At 47.7% G+C, this 23591-nt stretch overlaps 1 protein-coding gene across 1 annotated transcript in view; it reads right to left on the reverse strand.

Moving 5' to 3' along the window:
- HYDIN (HYDIN, axonemal central pair apparatus protein) overlaps positions 1-23591 on the reverse strand; it is a 140540-nt gene that overhangs the window by 55650 nt on the left and 61299 nt on the right. Inside the window, 8 exon segments of the mRNA XM_026856977.1 lie at positions 12952-13104; positions 16446-16610; positions 17112-17247; positions 19177-19253; positions 19255-19278; positions 20105-20174; positions 20176-20323; positions 22266-22333. Of these exon segments, the coding sequence (XP_026712778.1) occupies positions 12952-13104; positions 16446-16610; positions 17112-17247; positions 19177-19253; positions 19255-19278; positions 20105-20174; positions 20176-20323; positions 22266-22333 (841 nt within the window).

Genomic DNA, 23591 nt, shown 5'->3' on the forward strand with positions numbered 1-23591 from the left:
CCCCCCCCCCCCGATGTTATTTTAATGGTATGACAATACCTGTGAAATTTATTGGAAGGTTATATTGATTAGGAATTAGATAAACCTTAAAAAACACAGCGTACCTAAAAAAAATGTTTCATAAAGGCTGGAATTATATAGCAGCTGCAATCATTGATAAAAAGGTAAACTAAATATATTATTTGTGATTAAAATATAAAATAGTGCACTTAATAAGAATGCTAACATTCAGACCCGCAATTGCTAGGGAACCCTGGGTGCAGCGAGAATCAGAGTGCCCTTCCTCACAAACTGGAAACCCTACGTGATGCGTCCATCCATAGGTGAGGCATCCAACATCGCTGCAACCAGGTCCAGCCTCTAAATCAACAGGCCAAAATAACTGGCACTTGTCTTTAAGCGGGAACATCTGATTCCATCCTCCTGTTGGGTTCCACCCAGAGCCTGGCCAGCACTCTGGGGGAAGACCAAGGGATTTTCTAAAGGTAAAATAGTTAAAGTTCTTTGTCCTTAATGCCAGTAAATATAAAAATAAAGCATACATATAAAACATTAAGGCTATAGATAATACTTAAGACTATCAGACTTAAAATGACAGACTAAGGAGGTAATATATTTGAGTGCCGAGTGAGCATGCTTTAGAGCATTTGCTGGTGATTGATAAACAGAATGTTAACCTTTTCTAAGTGGCTTTTCACAAACGACACCAATTTATTCAATATGCAAGGCCCAAAAATTAGTACCAACAGTATTATGGTGAGTGGGCTGATCAGAGTAGAAAAAATGATGGTTAGCCATGGAGACTGTCTGAACCAAGAGCTGAACCATTCTTGTAGGGCTTCTCTTTCCCTTTTTCTTTGGACTAGCTGATCTCTCAATTCAGCCATGGTGTCCTGTACAATTCCTGTGTGGGCTGCATAAAAACAACATTCTTCCCCTAATGTGGCACAAAAACCTCCTTGATACAACAGTAGAAGGTTTAACCCTTGCCTATTCTGCAAAACGACCTTCGAAAGGAAAGAGACTTTTTCCAAAAAGAAGATAAGATTTTTCAATTCTTTGTAGGTCTTCATCTATGGTCATTTGTAGTTGGGATAATCCCTGGCGCTGGGTCGCGAGGGCAGAAACTCCCGTGGCTGTGCCGACTGCTCCTAGCCTGAGCAGCGTTGCAACGGTGATGCCTGTTAGTACCGCTCTTTTATCAATCTGGTGAGGTTCTTCGAAATAGTGATATAGGTCTTCCTCTGGATGATATAGGACCTTAGGAGCTACTATAACTTGGACACAAAAGTCGGCAGAATTATCAAAAAGAATAAGGGACTCACAGGGGGTTACTCCTGACTTGTGGCAGACCCACATTGCGGATGTAGACGGGATTGCCCATCTGTAGGCTCTGTTGACCCGAACAGTTTTCACACAAACAAAACTACCCCAGTTTGCCAAAGGGGTATTGCCCAGACATACGCCCTGGCCTTTGACCTGGTTCAGGGTGATCCCTCTCTGTGATGTGTCCCACCTGCATTGAGTTGGATTATTGTCTGGCGAATAGTAAAAGGAGGCATTGAGGGCGATGCTCTCATAAAAGGGCGGGTTCATATCGTAGCACAGCCAGCAGGAGCTTGTGAGGTCTGGATCTGACTGGTTCAGTGACCAAAAGGTAGCATTCAGTACATTAAGGAACGGCTTATCAGGGGAGCGGTAAGGGCCCACCTTGGGTTCGCTTGGAGGGGTTATCTGCTTAGCTACTAGGGGCGTAGTTAGGATAGGGGTGGATAATGGCAAGCTTTCTCTTCCTTGTTCAGCGTCATTGTCGTTTCTGACTATGACATTGGGGCCAATTGCTGTGCTGCTTTGTATTCCTCGTTTTCTAATAGAAAACAAGCTCCCCCTGTCCATACTAGATTCATAATGTCTGATGCCCCAAGTTTTCCCAATCATCCATCTCAGATCATCCTCATTGGTGACATTGAGCATAAGGTACAGACACCAATTCTTGATTTTCCCATGGGTTGCTTCTAGCCCTGGTCTTAAGGGGTCTTTTGGAGGAATGACACACCCATAAGGTCCTGGTTGTACTTTCAAATATTTGTCTGGTCCTGCCTCTTGGCACCCAATCTGAGGCAATTGTCTCACATCCCCAGTGGGAACAGTAATACTGATTGGGGGCGTTACAGTAAGGCCTGCCGGGGTTAGAGCTGGGACACATGTAATAGCTCAACGTGTGTAAACAGGACTCTACTGGGGCTAAGTCACAGAGTTTTACCTGAAAGCCCGGGGGCCCCGAAGTGATGATTGTTTGCAGTATCTCTTGATCCCATCTCGTTAATACCCATTCCCACGGCTGGTGTTCATACGAGCCACAAGATACTATGAACCCTAAAAGCAAAATTAAACAGAAACATCGCAGCAGCCCTTTGCGGGGGCGTCTCAGCTGACGCTCGGGTTCTGGTGAAGCAGAGCTATCCGCTGTAGTCAGGGTATTCTCCGACTCACTCTCCTCTCTCGCCACAGGAGCATACGGGTTACGGGGGCGCCTGACGGTTAGGTTCTGCAAATAAAAACTTATAGTTCTCATTAGTTTCATCCTAGAGGTCGGGTTTAATAGACTTAAGAGGGCACCATTTAATTTCACCATCTTTTTAACTGCGGCATACTCCCGTCCTGTTAAAACTAGCCTCCACCCCTGTTCCCATTTTCCCAGTTCATTTCTGATTGTGGCTGGTGGACCTTCTTCTAATGCTCAAGTGGTCCAGTATTTTTGGGCGGGGCTATGTACCTCTTCTCCTCTGGGGAATTGGTTTAACGTTAGCAGGGCGGTTGCTAAAAGATGTACTTGGTCTTCTGATGGAATGGCATTGGTAAAGCCTTCTTTCTTTGCTAATATTTCTAATTTCGATTTCAGAGATTCATGTAGTTGATGGGCCTCCCTTAGCATCTGTAATTCTTCTTTTGCAGCAGTGACAGCTTTATCATCACCGATTTGGAAGTACCTTTTAACAGGACTATGACTGTTGATATGGAGAGCTGAAACGGGGCCTTTCCTGGCGGAGAGTGCCTCTTGGAGCATTAGCGCTGTTGTGGATGTTGTCACGCCAGGACCTGACATGGCTAAGCAAAGTTTAGCTGCAAACATGGAGTCAGTCACTATATTGAGATGTTCCATTGGGAACAGCCCGCATGCTAGTACTATAGCTGCTGCTTCTAGCTGTTGAACTGAAAGCTCATGATCGGCTGTTTTGATACAGTGCCATTTGTCTCCTGATTGCCACACCGCTACGGCAGTCGATGTCATTGAAGATGCATCTGTAAAGACTGTTGGTCCTTCCTGAGGTCAGTCCATGACCTTAGATGGGGGGTCAACGTCTACAACCGCCAGCATTTGAGTCCAGGGAGGTTTTGTGGCATACCGGATTTCTCCACCAAATCCAGTAAGGGCTATAGCTACATACTCTGATGTCGTCACTGACTGCGTTGAGAGCTGCTTACGGAAGGGTAGGTATACTCTGGCAGGCTCGATGCTCAAGTGTCTTAGGGTGAGTTTTCTGCCTTTCATGATGAGATTACCAATGCACTCGACCCCTGGAGAGAAAGCATGTGATGGTTTTCCCAGGGCTATCCATTGTATTGGTTGGGCTTTTTCAGGGGGGCCCTGACCTAGTGCTCCTACTCCTCCTCCTGACATGAAATGTACATACAGATCAAGTGGTACATTCGGGTCCCATCTGGCGAGCATGCTTGACGATACCTGCTGTTCGATGAAATCAAGACTTCACTGCTTTTTTCATCAGAGCTTTTTTCTCCCATGGGCTTTTTCCTTTTAGAAGATCATACAGGGGGGGCATGATTTCAGGGGGAATTAGGACGATATTGAGGAGCCATTGTAAAGACCCTACTAGCTGTTGTATATCATAAAGTGTTTCAATGTGTTGATGGATTTTTACCTGAGGAGGGGTTATATAAGAACCTGTAATTCCTACTCCTAAAAAGCTTACACATGGTCCTTTCTTAATTTTTGTGCCCACAATTTTGAACCCATTTGCTTTCAGGGTTTCTGAAATTGTTGACACCAAGTGGTCCACTTGATTTTCTGACAGCGCGGCGATTAAGATATCGTCCATGTATTGAATGATGGTTGCAGTTGGGGCTGTGGCGCAGGTTGAGCTATAATAAGTTGAGCCATAAAATTGATCGCTTCTCGAGGGGGGAGTGGGTTTGGCAGTGCTTTGCTCCATCCAGGGTTGGAAAATTTCTTTGGTCACCTAATTGCATTGTTGACGTATGCATCCTGTTACAATTGGCCCTTTTGCCTCTGCAGGTAATGTTGAAGAGTCGATCACTGCCTGGAGGCGGTCTATGAACTGTGTAAAGCTCTCGCTTTCATTTTGTTTAATAGTAGACCAAGAGGACGGCTTTGCAACAACCCTACAAGCTATACAAATGGCGTCTCTGGCCGCATGAGTACTTGCCATAATTTCCTGGGCTTGTAGGCCTTGAGCTTGCGCTTGAGGGGTAATTATCTCTGGATCTGTGCCCATCGGACACTGCAAGCTAGATCCATGCAAGGGATGGTCTGCCCCCGCTACTTGAGCCAATAATCTTCTACAAATATCCTCCCATTCTTTTTAAAAACAATCATCCCTGCTCCATCAAAGATTAGTCTACAAGTTTGTATTATGTCAAATGGGAGCATGTCATCTCCCCCAAAAACACCATCAATAAGGGTGGATACTAAGGCGGAATTGAGACCTTTATCGGCAATTGCTTTACCAATCGCCTGTATGTCTTTAGGGTTTATGGGCGAGTAAACCCTCTGTCCCCCGTCTCTCACCTGGACCGGGAATGCTAGTGCTGCCGGTGGGAGTAAGTCGGCACATGTCATTTTTACTTCTCTCCAGTCCGTGAGGGGGGTTTGCTTTTCTCGTGGATTCTCTTTAGAGTGGGTGGATGGGGGGTGTTGGCCTTTAGTTCTGTCTGCTCCCGTTCCTTTTTCCTTTAAGTTTAAGTTGGCTGTAAACCATGTGTCCTCACTACTGTCTGACCCGAAGTTGGAACTCGACTGCCAGGTCACTTCCGGGCTCCGGTACCTTTTTGTTAGACTCCTTCCCCTTCCACTCCCCTTACGGGCGGCCCACTCCCTTCCCCTAGGCTCGCCCCACCTCCTGCTAGGGGAGGGCCCTGATTTATCAAGGCGTCTTTCCGGGTGGCCGCTTAGATTGGCTCTCCGCCCCTTGCCCGCACTCTCCACTCCTCCCCGAACACTCCCCCCACCTTTACTTTTATTCTCTCCGGCTCTGTACTCCTCACCTGTACACCCCTACCCTCTAGCCTCGTAACTGGCTCTATACTCCTCACCTGTACACCCCTCCCCTCTAGTCTTGCTCGTGGTTGCTGGCACTTCCTCATTCTTTTCATTGGGACTATTTTTATCTTGTCCTCCCCCTCTGTTTTCGGCGTCATTCTGGGGCACATAGGGTGGTGGTTGGTCCCAGGTTTGTATTGATTCTGATATTTCTGCGGCGTTCCTTGCCTCCTCTACCAAACTGCCCCAGAAGGATTTTCTTGCCTCCTCTACCAAACCGTCCTGGAAAGATTTTACTTGTTTTCACCCTTCCCCTTCCATAAGTGGATCGGGGTCTGAGGATTGAGGGAGTGTACTGCCCTCCTGCGAATCCTTTGGCACAATATAATCAGTATTGCTTGGGAGGTTAGTAGTCTGAGTAGCCGCTCCAACCCCTAATCTCGGGGTGGCCAATAAACATTTTTTTGCCGCCTTCCCAGTTTTCTGCTTCTGTATAGCTTTCTTAAGGGCTAGTTTAACCCTCCCCCACAACTTAAAGTCTTTCCCACAACCTGAGGGTTGTAAAAGCCTCGCGCCAGCGTGAGTAAAATCTTTAGACTTGCACTCACTTCCCCACTGCTTATGTAACTGTGATATGACCTTCATGAGACCTTCCATCGTCCTCGCGGGTCCTTGGGAACTGCAATCCGACCTTCACAAGGATGTTCCCCCTCCTTGTTGGTCCTGAGAACTCATATTCTCTCCTCCTTGTTGGTCCTGGGAGCGTCCTCCCTACAGCAGTGGAACACCGGGCGTCTTCCCTAGCAAGCCATTTCCCACTTCCCGGGTTTCGGCACCATTTGTTGCCTAATGATGCTTAACGACCTGGCTCAGGGAAAAACAACACAGCGGCCAACCCCAGGCCGCTCGGTCCATCTGCACACAGACATCAATGTGATGGATGGCAAATGGCGTTTATTATTGTATAACACCGCTTTTTATACCCTGGGTTTATGACGTCACATCCGTCTGCCTACATTTTATCTTCCCGTACAACACGGTATCTTCCGAGCACCAGACCCTAACTCCCACACCTCAGAGGCATCCATTGCATTGCCACCAGCCAAGGGCTACCCAGCCAACATGTTCACACCAAGCCGGTGGGTGTTAGGCTTTCTTCGCCATTAATGTACAACTTTTCCTCTGATTCATGCTGACACAGGGCAGCTCACTCAAAAAGGAGACCCCATAGCTCTGCTCCAGAGGTGAATCTGCAAGTCTGCTCTCTGACAAAGCTCATTTATCAAAGCTTGGCCACAAGCCGGGCAGTGAATTGTACCCAAGAAACTATGACTGAGGAATAATGACAAGGTGTCTCGATGGAGCCAGACTTTGAATTTCCCAGGGTGACCCAACACAGACCGTACCAGGCCCTGCCAGGCCAACAGCCCACTCCAGAGGAGCAGGATTCGCATTGTATCCTCATTCTTTCAGTTAGCATTTGGTGTGGCTCCAAGGGGCAGCACAGCACACCACTGAACAGGAGACCTGCCAGGACCAAAAGGCTCTGCCAGGCCAGACTCACTCAGGTTTCCAGGTCAGCTTCTGCCTACGTGGATCCAGGCTGCGTCCCAGAGATAAGGAATCTCTTGGAGTCATGCTAAAAATTCCTCCCACTTTGAAGACCAAGATCTTCTGAAAACATCCCTGCTACTTGCTTGTCCTTGAATGCTCCACAACATGATGAAATATCCCTGTGCACTGGACAAAGACAGCGGCTATTTCTGTCCCTGTAGGAGCTTGCACAGAGTCCCTGAGTGCTGGGCAAGGGTTGGAATCAATCACTTATTGAGTAAGTTCAACACTGGGATCGTTAGCTTCTCCCAGGACAGATTTCATGGTGAATAAGAGCTGCCAAAATTCAGTTATAAGACACCACCATGCATCTGAGAGCTGTACGGATGGACAGATGGACGGCTGCCTGCCCTAAGGGATGACTGAGGACCCACCACACTCGTTTCTCTTGAAGCTACTTAAAGCTAGTTAATTAAAGTGATCTGGTCATTCTGGCCTTGCATGAGTGAAAGAGGAAGCAGAGCTCAGTATCAAAATGCAGCTGTACTTTACCAAGCCACAGCTCTAGTGAGAGAGCATTCACACCATTGTCAGCTGACCCATCACTCCCCACAGAGGCTGCACATGAAAGGGAGATAAAACCCCATCCTATATTAGTTGTGCACAGAGCTTCGTCCCAGGTGTTTCAGCAGTCCTGAGGCGGGTGACACTGTGTTCCTCATTTCAAAGCTACTCTTTAGCCACACAAACTGCCAGCGGCAGAAAAGAGCCCCAAACCACCCTGAGCCCCAGCAGGAGGTGGAGATCAGGGCATGAAGCCGACTAGATGCTCCCACCAACCACCAGCCTCCTCCTGGCACCTCAGCACCAGCATCTCCTTAGCAAAAGCATAGATGGGGACCACTCTGGTTTAGCCTCTGTCCCAAAGCACCATCAAGGGGATGTTTTGTGAAATCAAAAGGCAGAGCCTCCAAAAATAAAGCAAGCATGCCACTCACTGCCATTGATAACAGAGCCTAAATTGTCAAGCTGGGTTCAGCCAATAGCAGACTGTTGAGTGAGCTAACAAAGCTGGTCTCCATTTGTGTCCCCTGCCCATAGCTCACCCCTCCAGGTCCCATCTACCCTCCCTTGCTGGGCTGGGGAGACCAGGACCACTGCTCTGCACATCAGGGTTCTCCAGCCAGAACATGGGCACGGCGGGGTCAGCTGTAGCCAAGCACTGCATTGATAACCGAACTCCTGCATTTCCTTAGGGAAAAGCAGTCAGCTGAGTCACTCTTGCTTGTAGGAGCATAACTGCCTTGAAGATTCTACCCTTCTTTAATTCAGTTAACCAACAGGTGCAGCACAATACGACAAGTTTAGTCTCCCTAGACAAGCAGAATAACAATTTCTTCCATTACTGGAAAACAGCAATTTTGAAAGGGCATGAACTCATAAAAGATACCTGACATGCTAAAAACCAAACTCTCCCCCACAGCCAGGTTTCAGGCACCTTTTCCAAGGTCTTCTCCAAACCTCTGCTCCCCTTTCTAAGAACCACATGCTCCAGACCTAAGCCTGTGTGACACTGGGAGGGACACAGCCTTCCACCTTCCTCAGGTTTTGGTACAATCAGTCAATCAGCACAAGACTGATGCTCCTGGCCATGACCCCTTTTCATGACTGATGCTGTGTGTTTCCAGGCACAGGTGGCTACAGTGAATGGTTCCCTTCAGCTCTGGCAAGACTAAACTGCATGGAAATTAGCAAATTGGTACTGCTGCATTAGCAAAACATGGCCTTTAAAACCTAAACCAATGGTCTAAATCTAAAGGTGAGCTTTTGGAGCACCATGAGGCTCTGGCAGGCCAGCTCTGGAAAGAGTTAAGCCTGTGCATCTTATCTTCAGAAACTCTGCTCACCTTGGAGTAGACCACATATTCAGGGCCAGTGCTGCCCATATCCTGGAAACTTAATTTAACAGTCATTTCTAAATAGCATTGCAGATATCATTTGAAGGTCACAGCACTGTCTGTCTGCCTGTGTCTTGCTTTGAGCAAACACTGACGGGCTGGTTAATTATTCAGATGCTTGGGGGGAAAAAAAAAAAAAAAGCAATTTACAGTAGATTTGAAAACCAGCCCCTCTTGCCAATTCAAGTCTGCTCCGACTTCAGTAAGAGCAGTTGGAGAGAGCTACAAACACTGCCAACGCGCTCTTCAAAGCCTTCCCTCCCCACAGCCTGAACAATTTGCTTGGATATCAACAAAATCACCCATCAGCCAGAACAGGAAACAGAATCACTAAAGCAGCATCCTTTTATCAGCACTGGCTTTAAGTTTATCTCCATGTTTTGCTGTCTCTCCATATGGCTGTTTCTTTAATAAAGGGAACGCTGTCAAAAGCTTGAGATAGTAAGCAATGAAATTAGTAAATGAAACAAATCCTGCACTAATGAGGAGAGAAACAAGTACAGGAATGGGAACTGCGTGTTGTCTCCTTGCTTACACTGCATTTGACCATGGGCCTTTATACGCTGCCTGAAAATCAGCTGACATTTCTCCAGTGAATCCTACTGAGAAGGTAAAGAATTAAAGCTTTGGGGTTTTTTTAAATAAACAAAACTGGGTCTCTTCTGCATTGCAGGCTCCAGTTGAATCTGATGGCAACTCACCCCTGGGAAGGTGGAAGGGGATCTACTCACCAGGCACCCTCCTGAAGAAGACAACACATCTGGCTGTATGACCACTGCTGGAAAACAGGCAGCAGTGAGCTCCGCCAGCAGCACAGGGCTCTGGATTAGGGAGGTCAAGGATCAGGTCAAAGGAGACAGGACCCCAAACTAGGACTGTCATGAGAAGAGGAAATCCCAAGAAAGGTTTTCGCTCTCCTCCCTCATTACAAGGCACCAGGAAACCACTGTTTGCCTCCCTGCGGTAGCACATGACAGTCCCAGCATGGTGCTTACGCAGGCAGAAGAAAGCTGCCACTGATTAACAAAAATTACACCCTAGGTCTGTCTTGTCTTTCCTGATCACACACACGTGATATGCAGCTGCCTTCTGTGAGGCCAAGAGATGTCATTCTTAGGAGCCAAATAAAAGTTCCCCAAGGAGACAGAGTGACAAAGAACAAGTAGGAAACGATCAAAGAAAGATGCTGTTTCCTCTCTGCCTTTCTGCAGGGAGAGCAAACACTTCCATTAACCAATACAACTCTTTTGCACTTGTCAATATGGAAAAAAAAATCAGACACTTAGGGAAACAGGAAAAGATGATGACAGTGGCAGCACGGAGGAGAAACAGCCACCTTTTTCAGCAGGTTGCATCAGTTCCCAGCTAAGCTGTAACAGCCCCTTCATGCTGACCTGTTCCTCCACTTTTTTCTACCCAAAAAGGAGCAAACTCTCCCCTTGCTGGATCCAGAGGATCCTCTAACAGGGCTGCCTGGCAGCTGGGAAAGCAATCTGACAAGGAGAAGCACATCAGACATGCAGAGGATTCAGCACAGGATGACACACTGGTCCCAGGGGTCACAGACCTGCAGACACCCTGGCACACAGGGATAAGCCAGCAGAGGACTAGGCCATGACATCCATACACTCCTCTTCAAACCCATAAAAGTCCCATCTCAATGCACAGCTTCGGAGGGGTTTTATTTCTTTCTTTATGGTGGCAGAGATGTTCAGTGCTACTCCCTGCAACTCACAGAACACAACAGACTCAACTCATCCAACAGAGAGAAGAGGAGACAGTATGGGGAAGCCTGTGCATGAGGGGTACTCCAGGTAATTCCTTAAGTCACCACCCCAAAGTGAAGTTATCCACAAAAAAGCATCTTGGCTTGCTCAGATAATGCTCTTTTCTCCCACAGAGCAAAAAGAAATCTTGACTTGACAGGAACAGCAATTTGCATGTGATGGTTGATACCACCACCAAGGTGGCACCATGGCCATCTGCATTACAGCATTTTCCTTTCCTGTTTCAAACAAGATACCAACCTTTTACTTGCCCTGTTGCTGCCCCTTAATTTAGTCTCATTCAGTTTGTTGAGCTGCCAGTCAGCGTGCTGTAGCATTGCTGATCCAATACCGCTGTGAAAATTTCAATCAATACCTCTTTCCTTTGAGCAGGGACCGTGATCTATAAGCCTAACTGCAAACAGCCACGGTTTCAAGATTAGCCATCAAATGGGAGACAGGGAAATCACAGCTCACCATCCTGCAGCAGTCTCCAAGCAGGAAATCAAAGCAGCAGCTTTGGCATCTTAGAGAACACAAGTTGAGTTCAGGGGCACAACTGGATGAAGGATGCCCAAGTCACTCACCAGCTAAGCTAAAGGACAGTATCTGCTCTCAGATGTACGTGTGCAGTTCTCCCTGAAGCCTGACTGCATCTCAAATTTTATCTCCAAAATTATTCAGTCCTCTCTTCTTCCCATCAACAAACTGCCAGGCAGCCTAACGCAGCAGGCAAAGGGAAAATCTTCAACTGAGGCAGCAAAGTAGCACCAAAGGAGGCAGCTGCTAAGGGCAGGGGAGCAGCTGGAGCACACCTCACCTGCCGCAGTGCTGCTCCCCCCCGGCAGCTCAGCACTGCCCTGTTGAAGAGTCTGAAGATCCCTTGTTGAAACGACTGATCCAGCAGGTTCTCAGGACCTGCTGCCTTTGACACCTCTGTGAGATCAGCAGCTGTCCTGAGAAGCTGAGGTGCTCATTATGGGGTAAGTCAAGCCTGTGGGGTCAGCAGGGGGGACTGTGGAGCAGCAGAGCCCATCCTTCCTGCAGGGAAAGAAACCATCCCTGAAACACCTTGTATTATTGTTCTATTTATTGATTAGCCACAATATTTGCAGAGATTGCAATGAAGCAGGACAGGATTTATTGCCTAGTCCCATACTTAGGGTCCTGAGATACCCTGTGAGCCCCCCTGGGTACACCACAAGCTGCCTAGGGAGGGAGGAAAGGCGTGAGACCAGGGCAGCAGTGCCTAAACAGCTCTGTGGGTCAGTGCCTGGTATGAGCATGCAAAACCCATCATTTATACACCAGTACCACCCATCCAAGGTGGCTTGCTCTCTGCAGAGATGGAAAGCAGGTTTTCATTGTAGAATCAAAGCAAGCTGCCCGGGGAATCCCCCACTTTGAGGTTACATTTATCCCCCCAGACAGATGGAAAAGTATCAAGAGGTAAAGTCAGCCTCCTCCTTGTGGCCCAGGAGGCTGAGCCTGTACTCTCACACACTGCCTGATGCTCCATCCACAGACACGACCAAATCCACAGTGGCAGGTCTGGGCTATCCAGCCCTGGAAGTTCAACCCACCTAGCATGGAAAAGAACAAACCTCCACCGAACCCTGTTTCAAGCCCCTCACAGATCCCCCCCTCCAGTGGGAAGCACACCCCACCCAGCTTCAGCACACCAGCCTGCCCTGGCTGCACCAGCCCTGCTCCCCCTGTCAGGGAGCAACCCAACCTCCCTCAGCTATGCAGCTTGTCACACTATGCGGCCTCCATGAATTAAAGAGCCTTTTTCTGCAGAAGAGTCTCCAGAGATGCTCTGCAGTGCGATGCGACGGAGTCCACAAACTCTGTAGGTACACAACCCTTACAAGCATATTTTTGTGCAACAACCCACCTGGTTTGACCCCCAGTAGGTGTGAAACTCACCTCACTGTGAGCAGTTTGAGGACAAACCTCACACCCTAGTCTCTATCATTAACAGCAATCTGACACAAAGCAAATGCAGATCTAACAGGGAAACCATAGGGAAATCCATGCCCTTTCAGGAGCAAAGGGCCACAGGGTTCTCTTGATCTCAGAGCTCCAAACCCATGACTTTTACAGCTAAATACCTTCCACAAAATAAAGGGAGGATTTGCAAAAATGATCCAGACTCATTTTTGCTCAAACATCTATGCAAATTCTGTTTTACTGAGGGCTCCCCCAACTAAAACTGCCCCCAGAACCAGGGGGTAGAATCCTCTTGCTGCACTGTGACAGAATACATTGCTTTCTCAATCACACAGTGATATGCAAATGGTGCATATAAAAGTCAAGTCACAGGTTGCTTGTAACTCACTTTTTGTTGGAAAACAGCCCCACAGATACTTACCATCTCTGCCCCAAAGGATGCAGAGATGACAGTCTGATTGGAGAGGTGGAGAGGTTGGGAAGCATCTTGTAGAACTTGAATACAGCCGAAATTTATCTTACTTCGATGCACATAGATAACTGGTCCTTCTCCAGTGCTCACTAAATGGATTTTCTGCTCCAGGAAGCAGGTAGGAAAGATCAAAAAAAACAACAGGGAAAGTTTAAAAAGATTAGACAGCTCTAAGGGTACTCTAAGACTGGGGGATAATTATGGCTGTTTGAAGTTTTCAGTGCTGTAAGACTGAAAAAGAAGGCCTGGAGCAAGTGTGGGACCTGGACTGATCCCATCTGAAAGCCACAAGCTCCCGTTTTCAGGGGGTAAAGAAACCCATGCTTGCTTTTTCACACCTCCTCCACACTGTTAACTCCTCTTTCTCTACCTTGTGCCTGTTCCCACTTCTTTTACTGCTCAATTTTGCCCCAAACCACCCTCCCTGACTTCTGCTGCTGCACAGCACACTTGGACAGTAACTTCTTTAACATTCCCAAAGCTACACCTGCGAAAGTCAGCAGAAGTCAGAAGCAAATCAGGCTCTTTAGAGTAAAGATCACGCAAGTTAATTGCCTCTGATTTGTGCATACATGTATTCCTGGTATTATATGAATAATGGGCATTAATTACTAATTACATCAGTCAAGTAGTATTTTTTATTCTGACAGGCTGAGACCCAAAAGTTTTGTTTTTGCAGAACTGGCACAGACTACTAGAGGAGAAATGTGGATCCCTTTGCTAAACCACCTTCTCACATTAAAAACAATGAGAAGCTGGGTTTCACTAGTTCTAAACACCCCAACTCTTAAACAAGACCTGAATGCAGAAAACATCCAACACTGACAAGATGCTCTATGATTTGCTGGAGGGCACGGAGTATGATTTAACCACAAAAGAAACCAGCCTCCATGATGTAAAACCTTTAATGATGTCTGACTCAAGGAAATGGCATTGACAGCTGTCAGAATCACTAGTCCAACTCAGCCAGAAGGCGCAGCATCCAGAAATGCTCATCTCTTGACAGGACACTGCAAGAGCGAGCCAAAAATCACGTACCAGGGCTGGTACATCAAAAATCAGGAGCTGAAGCCATGCATGATCATGGACCTTTTTTCCCTCTGGGAAAAGGGAGGCAATGAGAACTGCAGAGTGGGTGATGCTGCCCAAAGCTGCCAGGAAGGAGGAGCTGGAGGGAATTGCTGTGCCTCACCAAGTCAGCTTTGCTTCCAGGTGACAGCGGGGCAGAAGCAGCAAAGGCAGGGCAGAACCCTTTGGAGATGAGCAGAAAACATCTGGGGGATGCCCAGGCTACCTGGCTTCAATTAGAATGTGTACTGACATGATATATCCTCACAAAGAAAAGGGCTTATAAAAGAGAAACATACCTTCCTCTAAAGTCTTCTTAAAAGGGACAAAACCCCAGGCAACGCAACATATGGGGAAAGGCAGTAAAAGGAGATGGCAACTTTGCCATCAATGATATTGCCACGCACACAGCACTGCTGGCTCTGTCGATGGGTATATAATGTCACATCTGATCGTTTAGGAATGAAGTGTCTGTCCCTGGCAGACTGCTGTGCTTTGAGTGACCACTTATTTTGAGAGCAGCCAGCTGCCAAATCCCCTGCCCGCGGCACATGGGGCTGCCTCGCCACCGGCAACCCCAGGCTTGGGTTTTACCAGCTCCTTAATGCAGGATATTACAGACACCACACTGAAGCTGGCATGCAGCCACCTGCAAACAAAATACCAGGCAGCAGAGCCATGGAGGGACTCTACCTCTGCTCAACCTAGATGAAAGATCTGTACCACGTTTCACCTGAAACAGTGTAAAGACTTGGAATCAAGACCAGGCAGCATAATCTAAGACAACAAGAGCAAGCTCCTATCTGTCATTATTGGAGTACACTGCAGCCACTCCTGAGGTCAGATTTGCATCGTATGATCCATACGGGTAGGACGTGCCACCAGTGCAGGAGGTAGAACAAGACCACTGGCTGTTCTGCTAGCCCAGAAAGCTCTGGAGGAGCCGGCTACTAGGGAACTACTGAAACCACACTCCAGCTATAAGGCAGAACTACAGAAAATGCCCACAGTCTCGCCCAACAGCCAGAAACTCAGGTCTGTGCTGTCGATAGACCCAGTGTGGTTTCTACCAGCATTTGCAGGGTGCAGCAACAACCGAGCACAAACGCTGCATGTTAAAGAGCAACTTAATGGGAGACACACTCGCTCAGTCTCGTGCTAGTCGTTTCTTTAGGGACAGCTAGGCCTCTCCAGCTGAAATGCTCATCCTCTGGGTGAAAGACTGACATATTCGTCTCCAGATAAAGAAGATTAAGGTAAGGTAGAATTTGAAACTACAAATTGTTAACCCAAGGGTAAAAACTTTGCAAGAAATCTCTAGTTAAAAACCAAGCTGGCAGTTAAACAAGTAGTTATTCTCACAGGGAAAACCCCTCCTTTTTAGGGGAAGCATGCCGTGTATTTATGAGTAACTGTTTTGTCAGTCTTCAGACTTCCCTGCAAGGCCTGCATTGGCTTTCCTGTTGACTGCTTTACATGCACATCCACAGTGGCCTGGATGGAGATGTTCAGAGGCATCCAGAAGATTTAGCAGCATCATTTCCATTTGTTTTATTAAAAGTTTAAATCCCTGTGACTACTTTTGAAATGTCAGCCTTTCTTTCTGTTACAGAAAGCTTAAGGTTCCCAGGATTCCTCTGACATCCTCTTCGTGCTCAGAGACATGACAAGACATTTTAAAACAGCTGCTTCAAAATTGAATAACATTTTAAAGTTTAATTAACTAAACTGGTTCTCAATTTCAGCTAGATGAAGCCAGGACACTACCTACAACAATCTCTTCCTACATTTTGTTGTCATTGCTGCTGTTGTGTATGCCTGAATGTGAACACCATCTTTCAGGAGGCTTTAGCCAGGAATGCTTTGCCATATCCATTTCCAATCTTGGTAGGAAAAAAAAGTTCTCTGTGCTCCAGGTGCAAGTGGTGTGGAGACTCATGAGTCTTTGTCTGGGGCTCTTGGCAAAGAGCTATGGCGGGTGTTTCTCAGACGTGATGGGCCTGACTTTCAGCGTGGCCTCTGTGTGGTCCTGAACAAAAGGCCTAATGAAGCAGCAATTGCTATTCATCTAATAACACAGCAGAGTACAACACCCAGGGGTTGTTCTGGGTTTCAGACTGGCCTTCTTATCCTGTCTCACCGCGCCATAATTAAATGCTGTGTCAGACACTTAGATTACCACCTAGAAGGATACCATCCTTCCTCTTCTCTAGGCATTAGCTGTGCCACAAATTCCTTCTTTCCTTGTCCACACCAGCCATATATTACAAGTTCTTGTTTTCCCGGGAAGGATCCCCAGAATTAGCAACCCTGCCTGTACACTTCACACCCCACCAAGAGGAGTCGCACCAAGGCCCACATCCCCTGGAGCTCACCAGAGGGGACCCTTCACTTCCAAACACCACAACATGAGCAACAGTGTCCTGCTCTCCGGTCACCTGGGCCTCCAGCGTCAACGGGACCTCCACCGAGCTGCAAAGCTGGACAATCCCCCACAGCACAGGGCTGGAGTATCGCACAGAAGCATCCTCCTTGTGTTTCTGTTAAGGGACAGAGTCAAACGCAACACACTGGAGTGACCTTTGAGGAAACTTTGAACTCCTCAACATCTACCACGATGGCAATTCACACACATTTTCCAAAATCCCTCAGAGAAAGTAGAAAGGCACAAAGCAAGATACACGACTTGTATGGGCTTAGCATCCTCGGGGGGTCCAAAAGCTGCTGCACCACAAACACCCACTCCTGTGCTGGCAGCCTCCTTGCAGCAGCTTTTCACAAACCTCTAAGCTCTCCTGCATGAAAGCACCCCAAATCCTAGAATATAAACTGCTTCCTCAAAAGTTTAAACTGCTTCCTAAAGTTTATATTCAGGTAGGTTCCAACTGAACTACTTCCTGAAGTTTATATTCACGTAGGTTCCTGTTCTCAGCAATATTTAGGTTTGAATATAAACCATCAAGGTCTTATCCAAACCCCTTTTTTTCCCTAATAAACCCCTTGATAACATTTGAGGGCAGGAGGTAGATGCAATGCCAAACCTGAGGAAGAACCCTGTAGCAGCCTGGAAGATCACTGTCACTCACAAGGGTCAGCATCTGCTGATAAAGTAATTTTAGAAAGCACCATCCAAACGTCATGATGGGGTTGAGCATTCACAGTGGAGGAACTATGCATCTAGGCAGAGAGATGACCAAAAGGGAATTGGACATACTGAGAGAAGGTAAGAGTTTGTTTACTCCCCAAGTAGCATGAAATGGAGCATAACACTTTTGTCAGACAGTTAATACCCCTACAGCAATAAATCACCTTTAACTTCTTTTGACTCAACAACCTCCTCTAAAGATGGAGCAAACCCTGGGACTCAGCTTCGCAGAGGCCACCAAGTGCCCAGGCAGCATATGGTGCTCTGTCCTAGAGCTGCCTGATCCACTTTCCCCTCTCTTTGCCACAGGAGGCTCGCAAGGATCCTCCCAACAATCCCAGCAAGGCGTGAGCTCTGGGGGAGCCTTCCCACCGAGGAGCACAGAATCACAGAATCATCTTGGTTGGAAAAGACCTTGAAGCTCCTCCAGTCCAACCATGAACCTCACCCTGACCGTTCCCAACTCCCCCAGAACCCTCAGCGCTGGGTCAGCCCGACTCTTCAACCCCTCCAGGGATGGGGACTCCCCCCTGCCCTGGGCAGCCCATTCCAACGCTCAACAACCCCTTCTGCACAGAAATCCTTCCTCAGAGCCAGCCTGACCCTGCCCTGGGCAGCTTGAGGCCATTCCCTCTTGTCCTATTGCTTGTTCCTTGGTTCAAGAGACTCATCCCCCCTCTCTGCACCCTCCTTTCAGGTAGCTGTAGAGGGCCAGGAGGTCTCCCCTCAGCCTCCTCTTCTCCAGACTAAACTCCCCCAGTTCCCTCAGCCGCTCCCCATCAGACCTGTGCTCCAGACCCTTGACCAGCTCCGTTGTCCTTCTCTGGACATGCTCGAGTCATTCAATGGCCTTTTTGGAGTGAGGGGCCCAAAAGTGAACACAGGGATCGAGGTGCAGCCTCACCAGTGCCGAGTACAGGGGTAAGATCCCTTCCCTGTCCCTGCTGGCCACGCTATTGCTGACACAAGCCAGGATGCCATTGGCCTTCTTGGCCACCTGGGCACACTGCTGGCTCATATTCAGCCAGTAGCGCTCACCAAGGCTCAAGACACACAAGACTCCAGTGTTTCAGTAAAAATTACTCCCTCCTCTTTCATACCGCTGTTGCCCTCCCTGAGAACTCAGCCCTTTGCCCCAGCAATGGAGGGCACAAGCCACCCCCTGCCTTAGGCAGTGGGGAATCACCCTCTCCCAGTTCCTACAGCTGCCTGGTCCTGCACCTCCACAGCTCCGTGCACAGTCTGTTCCCACTTGCAGTTGTTTTACAGAGCTGCAGCCCAGGCACTGACTGGATGACTCTGCCTGCAAGAGAAAACAGCATCAGTGAACTGCATCTCTCTTGTAATTAAACCGACACTCACTGCAGCACAACACGATTGAATCTGGCTGCGGCAAGAACTTTTGGCTTAAGACTGAGAACATTATTGCTCAAAAGAACCAGAGGGAAGCAAAGAAACCTGAGCTCACCTTCCACACCAAGGACTATTTTTCCCTTCCTAAGATCTTGCTTTTAGCTTTCCCTTACCAGTGCTGCCATAAGTCCCTTTCCCATTTGCATGTGCCTTCGTTAACTGAACCAGACAGCAGCTCTCAGCAGGCTGCTCACTGAGGCCCAAATGAATTTTGGTTGCATCCCAGCATAAGTCCACCACTTGCAGGAAGGAGGAAAGATGTCCCTTTGGGAAATTTATTATACCTCAAGCACCAAAAAACAGGCCAATAATGAATATAATTACTGCTCCCTTTAGAAAAATGCTCAGGGCCATGCCTGTTCGTTGAGCACAGGTGCTTCTCGACACATGCTGCTTTCAAAACACTGCCGATCTCATATCTAGCTGGGCAGAAGTAGCTCATTAAGCAGCACTTCTCATTTGGAGATGAAGCCATCAAACCACGTGCAGGGCAGCGTTGTGATGGATGCATGAGGAGAGATGACAAGCTGCAAGGAAAGTGCTGATACCTGGCTGTGAGGAGCAGCGCCAACACCTCCTTGCCAATACCACACACGCCCACAACCAGTGCCAGCTAGTAGCTCTTCCACACTGTTGGAACACAGGGTGACCTGGTGGAAAAGAAGAGCATTTTATTGCTCCTAAAAGCCATTGTCCACGTGTGCCGTCCTCTGGTTCTCGTTCCACAGTAAGGGAGGACTTTGCCCTAATTCTTCTGCTGGCCTGTGTACAGAGCACAGTTGCTGGGAGTAACAGAAGTCTTCTGACATTATCTGCTTTTTTAAATCACCTTGCTGTTATCAGGGCATATGTAAGCTAAATTAAAGCACAATTAGACTAATGGTCTACTCACCACTGTATTAAAATTAAGGGACTAATTTTTAATCTCAACTACAATAGCATAAATGCAGAGGCAATCTGTTGACTTCAACAGATTCAGCTTTATATTGGGAAGCCGAGGGCAAAATGTGGCTCAGCAGATGCTGTGCAGTTCATAGCTGCCAAGAGTTTTTTCAGTCCCCAATGGAGATCACGCAGCGAATACGACTCATTCTGCTCAACAGGAGAGGAGAAATAAGAATGAGAAGAAAAGCAAACTGCTTTATACAATGACATCTCTCTTTTTAACAGCCACCTTCTGTCCTCATCCTTCCTCTGCCCACTTTAAATCAAAGAAATTGCTCAAAGCAGCTCTCAAAACACATGAATGGCTTCTGTACTTGACCATATGGTATATGATCTTCATCTTACGATTCTGGAAACAAAACAGTGCTCCTTCAGAACAGTCCCAGAGAAACGCAGCTAACAAAAGCCCAACACTAGTGCAGATATCCTACCCGTGTTATGTTCAAAGCCAAAAGTGCTAAAGCCCTCTCAACTCCCAGTGAAACTCCAGCTCCACCCACCGAAGCATGGGCGGCCAGACTCTTCCCATACCTGGATACCCAGGAGTCCCAGGGGGCAGATGGTCCCTCTGCAGGGCTTTATGGTAAAGCCATTGGGCTCCCTTTCTCTGGGGTGGGTGAGTGTTGTCTGACAGCAGAACAAAGCTTCTGACACTGGGCTCTCCCAAGCCGTCCCCAGGAATGTGAAGGTTGAAGGTCGGGGGCACTGAGGAGGTGTTAGTGAGGCAACACAAGAAGATGTGAGGAAAGTCTAGGAAAATAATACAACTATGAATTTATGCACCAATTATCCCGTGATTCTTGGTGTGAATGGCCTGTTATGATAAAAGCACACTTGGGGTTTAGCTCTTTTCAATCTGAAGTACAGCTGAGAAGCTACGCAAGGAATTAATTGTCACTTAAGGTCCCTTTTATGCGATCACAGAGATTGCTTCCTTGGAAATGCCCACTCTTAGTGATACTGAACACCACAAGTTTCTCTAACTGTGAGGAGCTCTCTCAACCTGCCCCTAAACCAGCACCAATTATTTCTCACTTACAAGTGCGCATCCAGACAGACCATTTATTCGGAAAATTCAATCCGTAAAATGCCCATGTGAACTCTGAGAACACTCCCACAGTTTTCAATATATAAAAGCAGTGTATTGTCATCGAGGAGAAGCTACAGTAAAAGAAAGGAAGGATGAAATTGGGAATGATAGCATGATGCAAAGTGCTCTAACACAGATTCTCTAGGCAGGATCCTTAAGGCATCTCCTATCTGGAGCAACCAGACTGAGCATGTGACAACTCACTGCCCACTGCACTGGAGGCAAACCTGATGCTTGCTTAGAAATCGGCATCATGTTTCACCTTACCTAACAAATGGGAACATCACTGCCACACTGGCCCGCAAGGCCACTTTAGCTGTGATACTCACCTTCCATCATGGAAAGCTAGTGATACAACCACTTGGTGGGGGTGTTCTGCAGATAACAGCCCACAACCTGCTCTGGCCTGGACATCTGGCTCGGCTGGCCAGCTCTGTGAGAAGGAGACATCTCCCGTGGCCTGCTCACCAAGCATCGTTTGAATGCAGACGGGGAGGAAAACCAACTGCAGCCACGGGGGGGTGGGGGGGTGTCTCCATGTCCAATAACAGTCACCACTGCCCACCTCCAGCAGTTACTCCAGCAGGGAGGCAGGACAGGCATAAAAAACACAAACACAGACTTCACAATCCCAAACAAGACCAAAGTCACCAGATGCAGGCCAACAGTCAGCAGCACAGTTAAAAGAAGCAAAAATACAATAGCTGCCTTCAGCTGAAAAGCCCTTATTAATGAAATGAGATTAAGGAAGATGAATCTCCTATTGCATAACCACATTTCTGCCTGGCGTGTTTCTTGTTGTTTTATTTATACAAAAGGAAATAAAGAAGTGGCAGAGCGGTGATGGAGGGAGGGGAAAAGCGGCTCAGGAAAGGTAATGAGTTTTCTTACAAAGTCCATGAACAGCATGAAAACACAGAGACATCCTGGGCGCAGAATGATAATGGCCCTTCAATCAGTCCGCAATTGATTTCACATTTAAACTGTAGATCATCTCAGTAAAAAGCCTTTTGTGAGACTGAGATGGAGAACCAGAATCTGCATTTCGATGGAGATACTCTGGATGCTCAGCCACTGGCTCTGTCAGCAGAGCTGGGCCTGTGGTGGGGAAGGAGGAGACCATGGTCCAAGGACATCAGTGCCCGATTCAGAGCTATTACTTGGGCGTGTTACCTGGTAGGTGACAACGAGGGGCCCTCACAGCGTTAATTAACATCTGTCACTAAAGGTCAGGTGGGTAAATGGTATCCTTGCCTTGCCACAGGAACATTTACCCAGAGCAGCTACAGGCTTAAACTCCCTTCTCCCACAGTCTCATCCTCTGGGCCCGTCTGGGACAAGGACTTTCACAGTCATTCTGCTGCCCAGGACTGGGAGGTTGGGACTGAACAGACTACAAGGACACCAGAAAATACTGACTTTCTATTCCTTTGGTCGATCTCACAATGGCACAAGACCTCCTAAGCAACCAGCAGCCCTGGCTTTAACACCCTGAAGGCTGAAATGGAGGAGCACAAGTGATGGATGATCTTATGTTAAAGTGCTCCAGTTCGGTAATTCAGAGAGCTCTCAACTTGCGGCCCAAGCCCAGGGCACACTCACCAAAGGAGACATCACCGAAGTGGAGGGCAGGGACATTGAAATGAAAAGTCAGTCCAGTGACACAGCCCCTGCAAGGACAAAGACAGGCAGAGGAGGCATTGGCTTGGTCAAAGAGAAAGGCAAAGCCTTCAGCTTTCCTTACTGCTCGGGTGGGTAAAAGCTGCTGTCAGAACCAGGGTGGGTTTCAAATCAACCTGTCACTCCAGTGCACAGCACAGCATCTGTGTGGACAGCAGACAGCCAAAGCAAAGTGGTCAGCAGCCGACAGCTGCTGCTGAGGCTCAGGGCACCATGCCAGGGTGTGCTCCCACACTGCTGCTGGCCCCATGAATGTCCCTGAGCAAGGGATGGCTCTGTGCCTCAGTTTCCCATCCATAATGTGATGGGCACAGAGATGTCCACACAAAAGTGGGCTCATTATAACTAGCCTTCCCAGCCACAGGTTCCCTGCTTTGGTATTTCTTAGCTGGAACTGGTGTGTACATGGAGTAAACAAACACCTTTCTCCAAAGACCTTGATCCACACAATCATTATGCATGCAGGATTTTGAGGCATGAATCCAGGGGAGCCCCAAACATCCACTGAGAAGAGCAGCAGCAGTTCTACACAGTGAACAGCTGAATCTTGGAGCGAAGTATCAGCTTGTCACCAGCTGACACATCCAAGAGCAACATGCCTTAAACAGCCAAACATGGGTGTCCTGAATCCACCTCACCCGTCCTTAAACTCAGCAGACAGGATCCAAACTCCAAAAATGACTAACACCCACTGAAATCAGCACTTGAAGCTTCACAACATTCATTAATTTATTTCAAGCTTGATGCCAATCAATGCCATCTTTGCCTCTTAGTTAAAAATCAAGGGCCAAAGTGAACAGTCTTTATTTATCTACTTTTATTCGCAGGACTGCCACTGTCATTACCCACATGTTCTGCACATGAACAGACCCCAGCATCCCACAGGAGGGACCTGCGTTCATCCGTGGTGTCCCATGTCCAGCATGCCCTTCTAAACAGCAAAGAAACAAGCATTCAGGACATCGTTAAGTTGGTTTCCAAGTAAAGACTAATCACCTATAGTCTTAGCATCTTCTGACTGCACAGTCAAAAAGCACTCAAAAACTGACTTTCAGGAGTTTCAATCCAACACTAATTCTTGGTTCTTGGAACTGAATCAGCCAGGTAGAAAATCCCTTCTGATGGTGAAGTTCCCTCTCCAGGGACCTCACATAACCAGATTTGACCTCCCAAGCCCTGACGCCTTACTTTAGATGAAGCAAAGGGTACAGACATGCTTTCTGTCACAACACTTGCCAGGAGACGATA

This window comes from Athene cunicularia, assembly GCF_003259725.1.
Source record: "Athene cunicularia isolate RWA chromosome 11 unlocalized genomic scaffold, athCun1 chr11_part1, whole genome shotgun sequence".
NCBI lineage: Eukaryota > Metazoa > Chordata > Aves > Strigiformes > Strigidae > Athene > Athene cunicularia.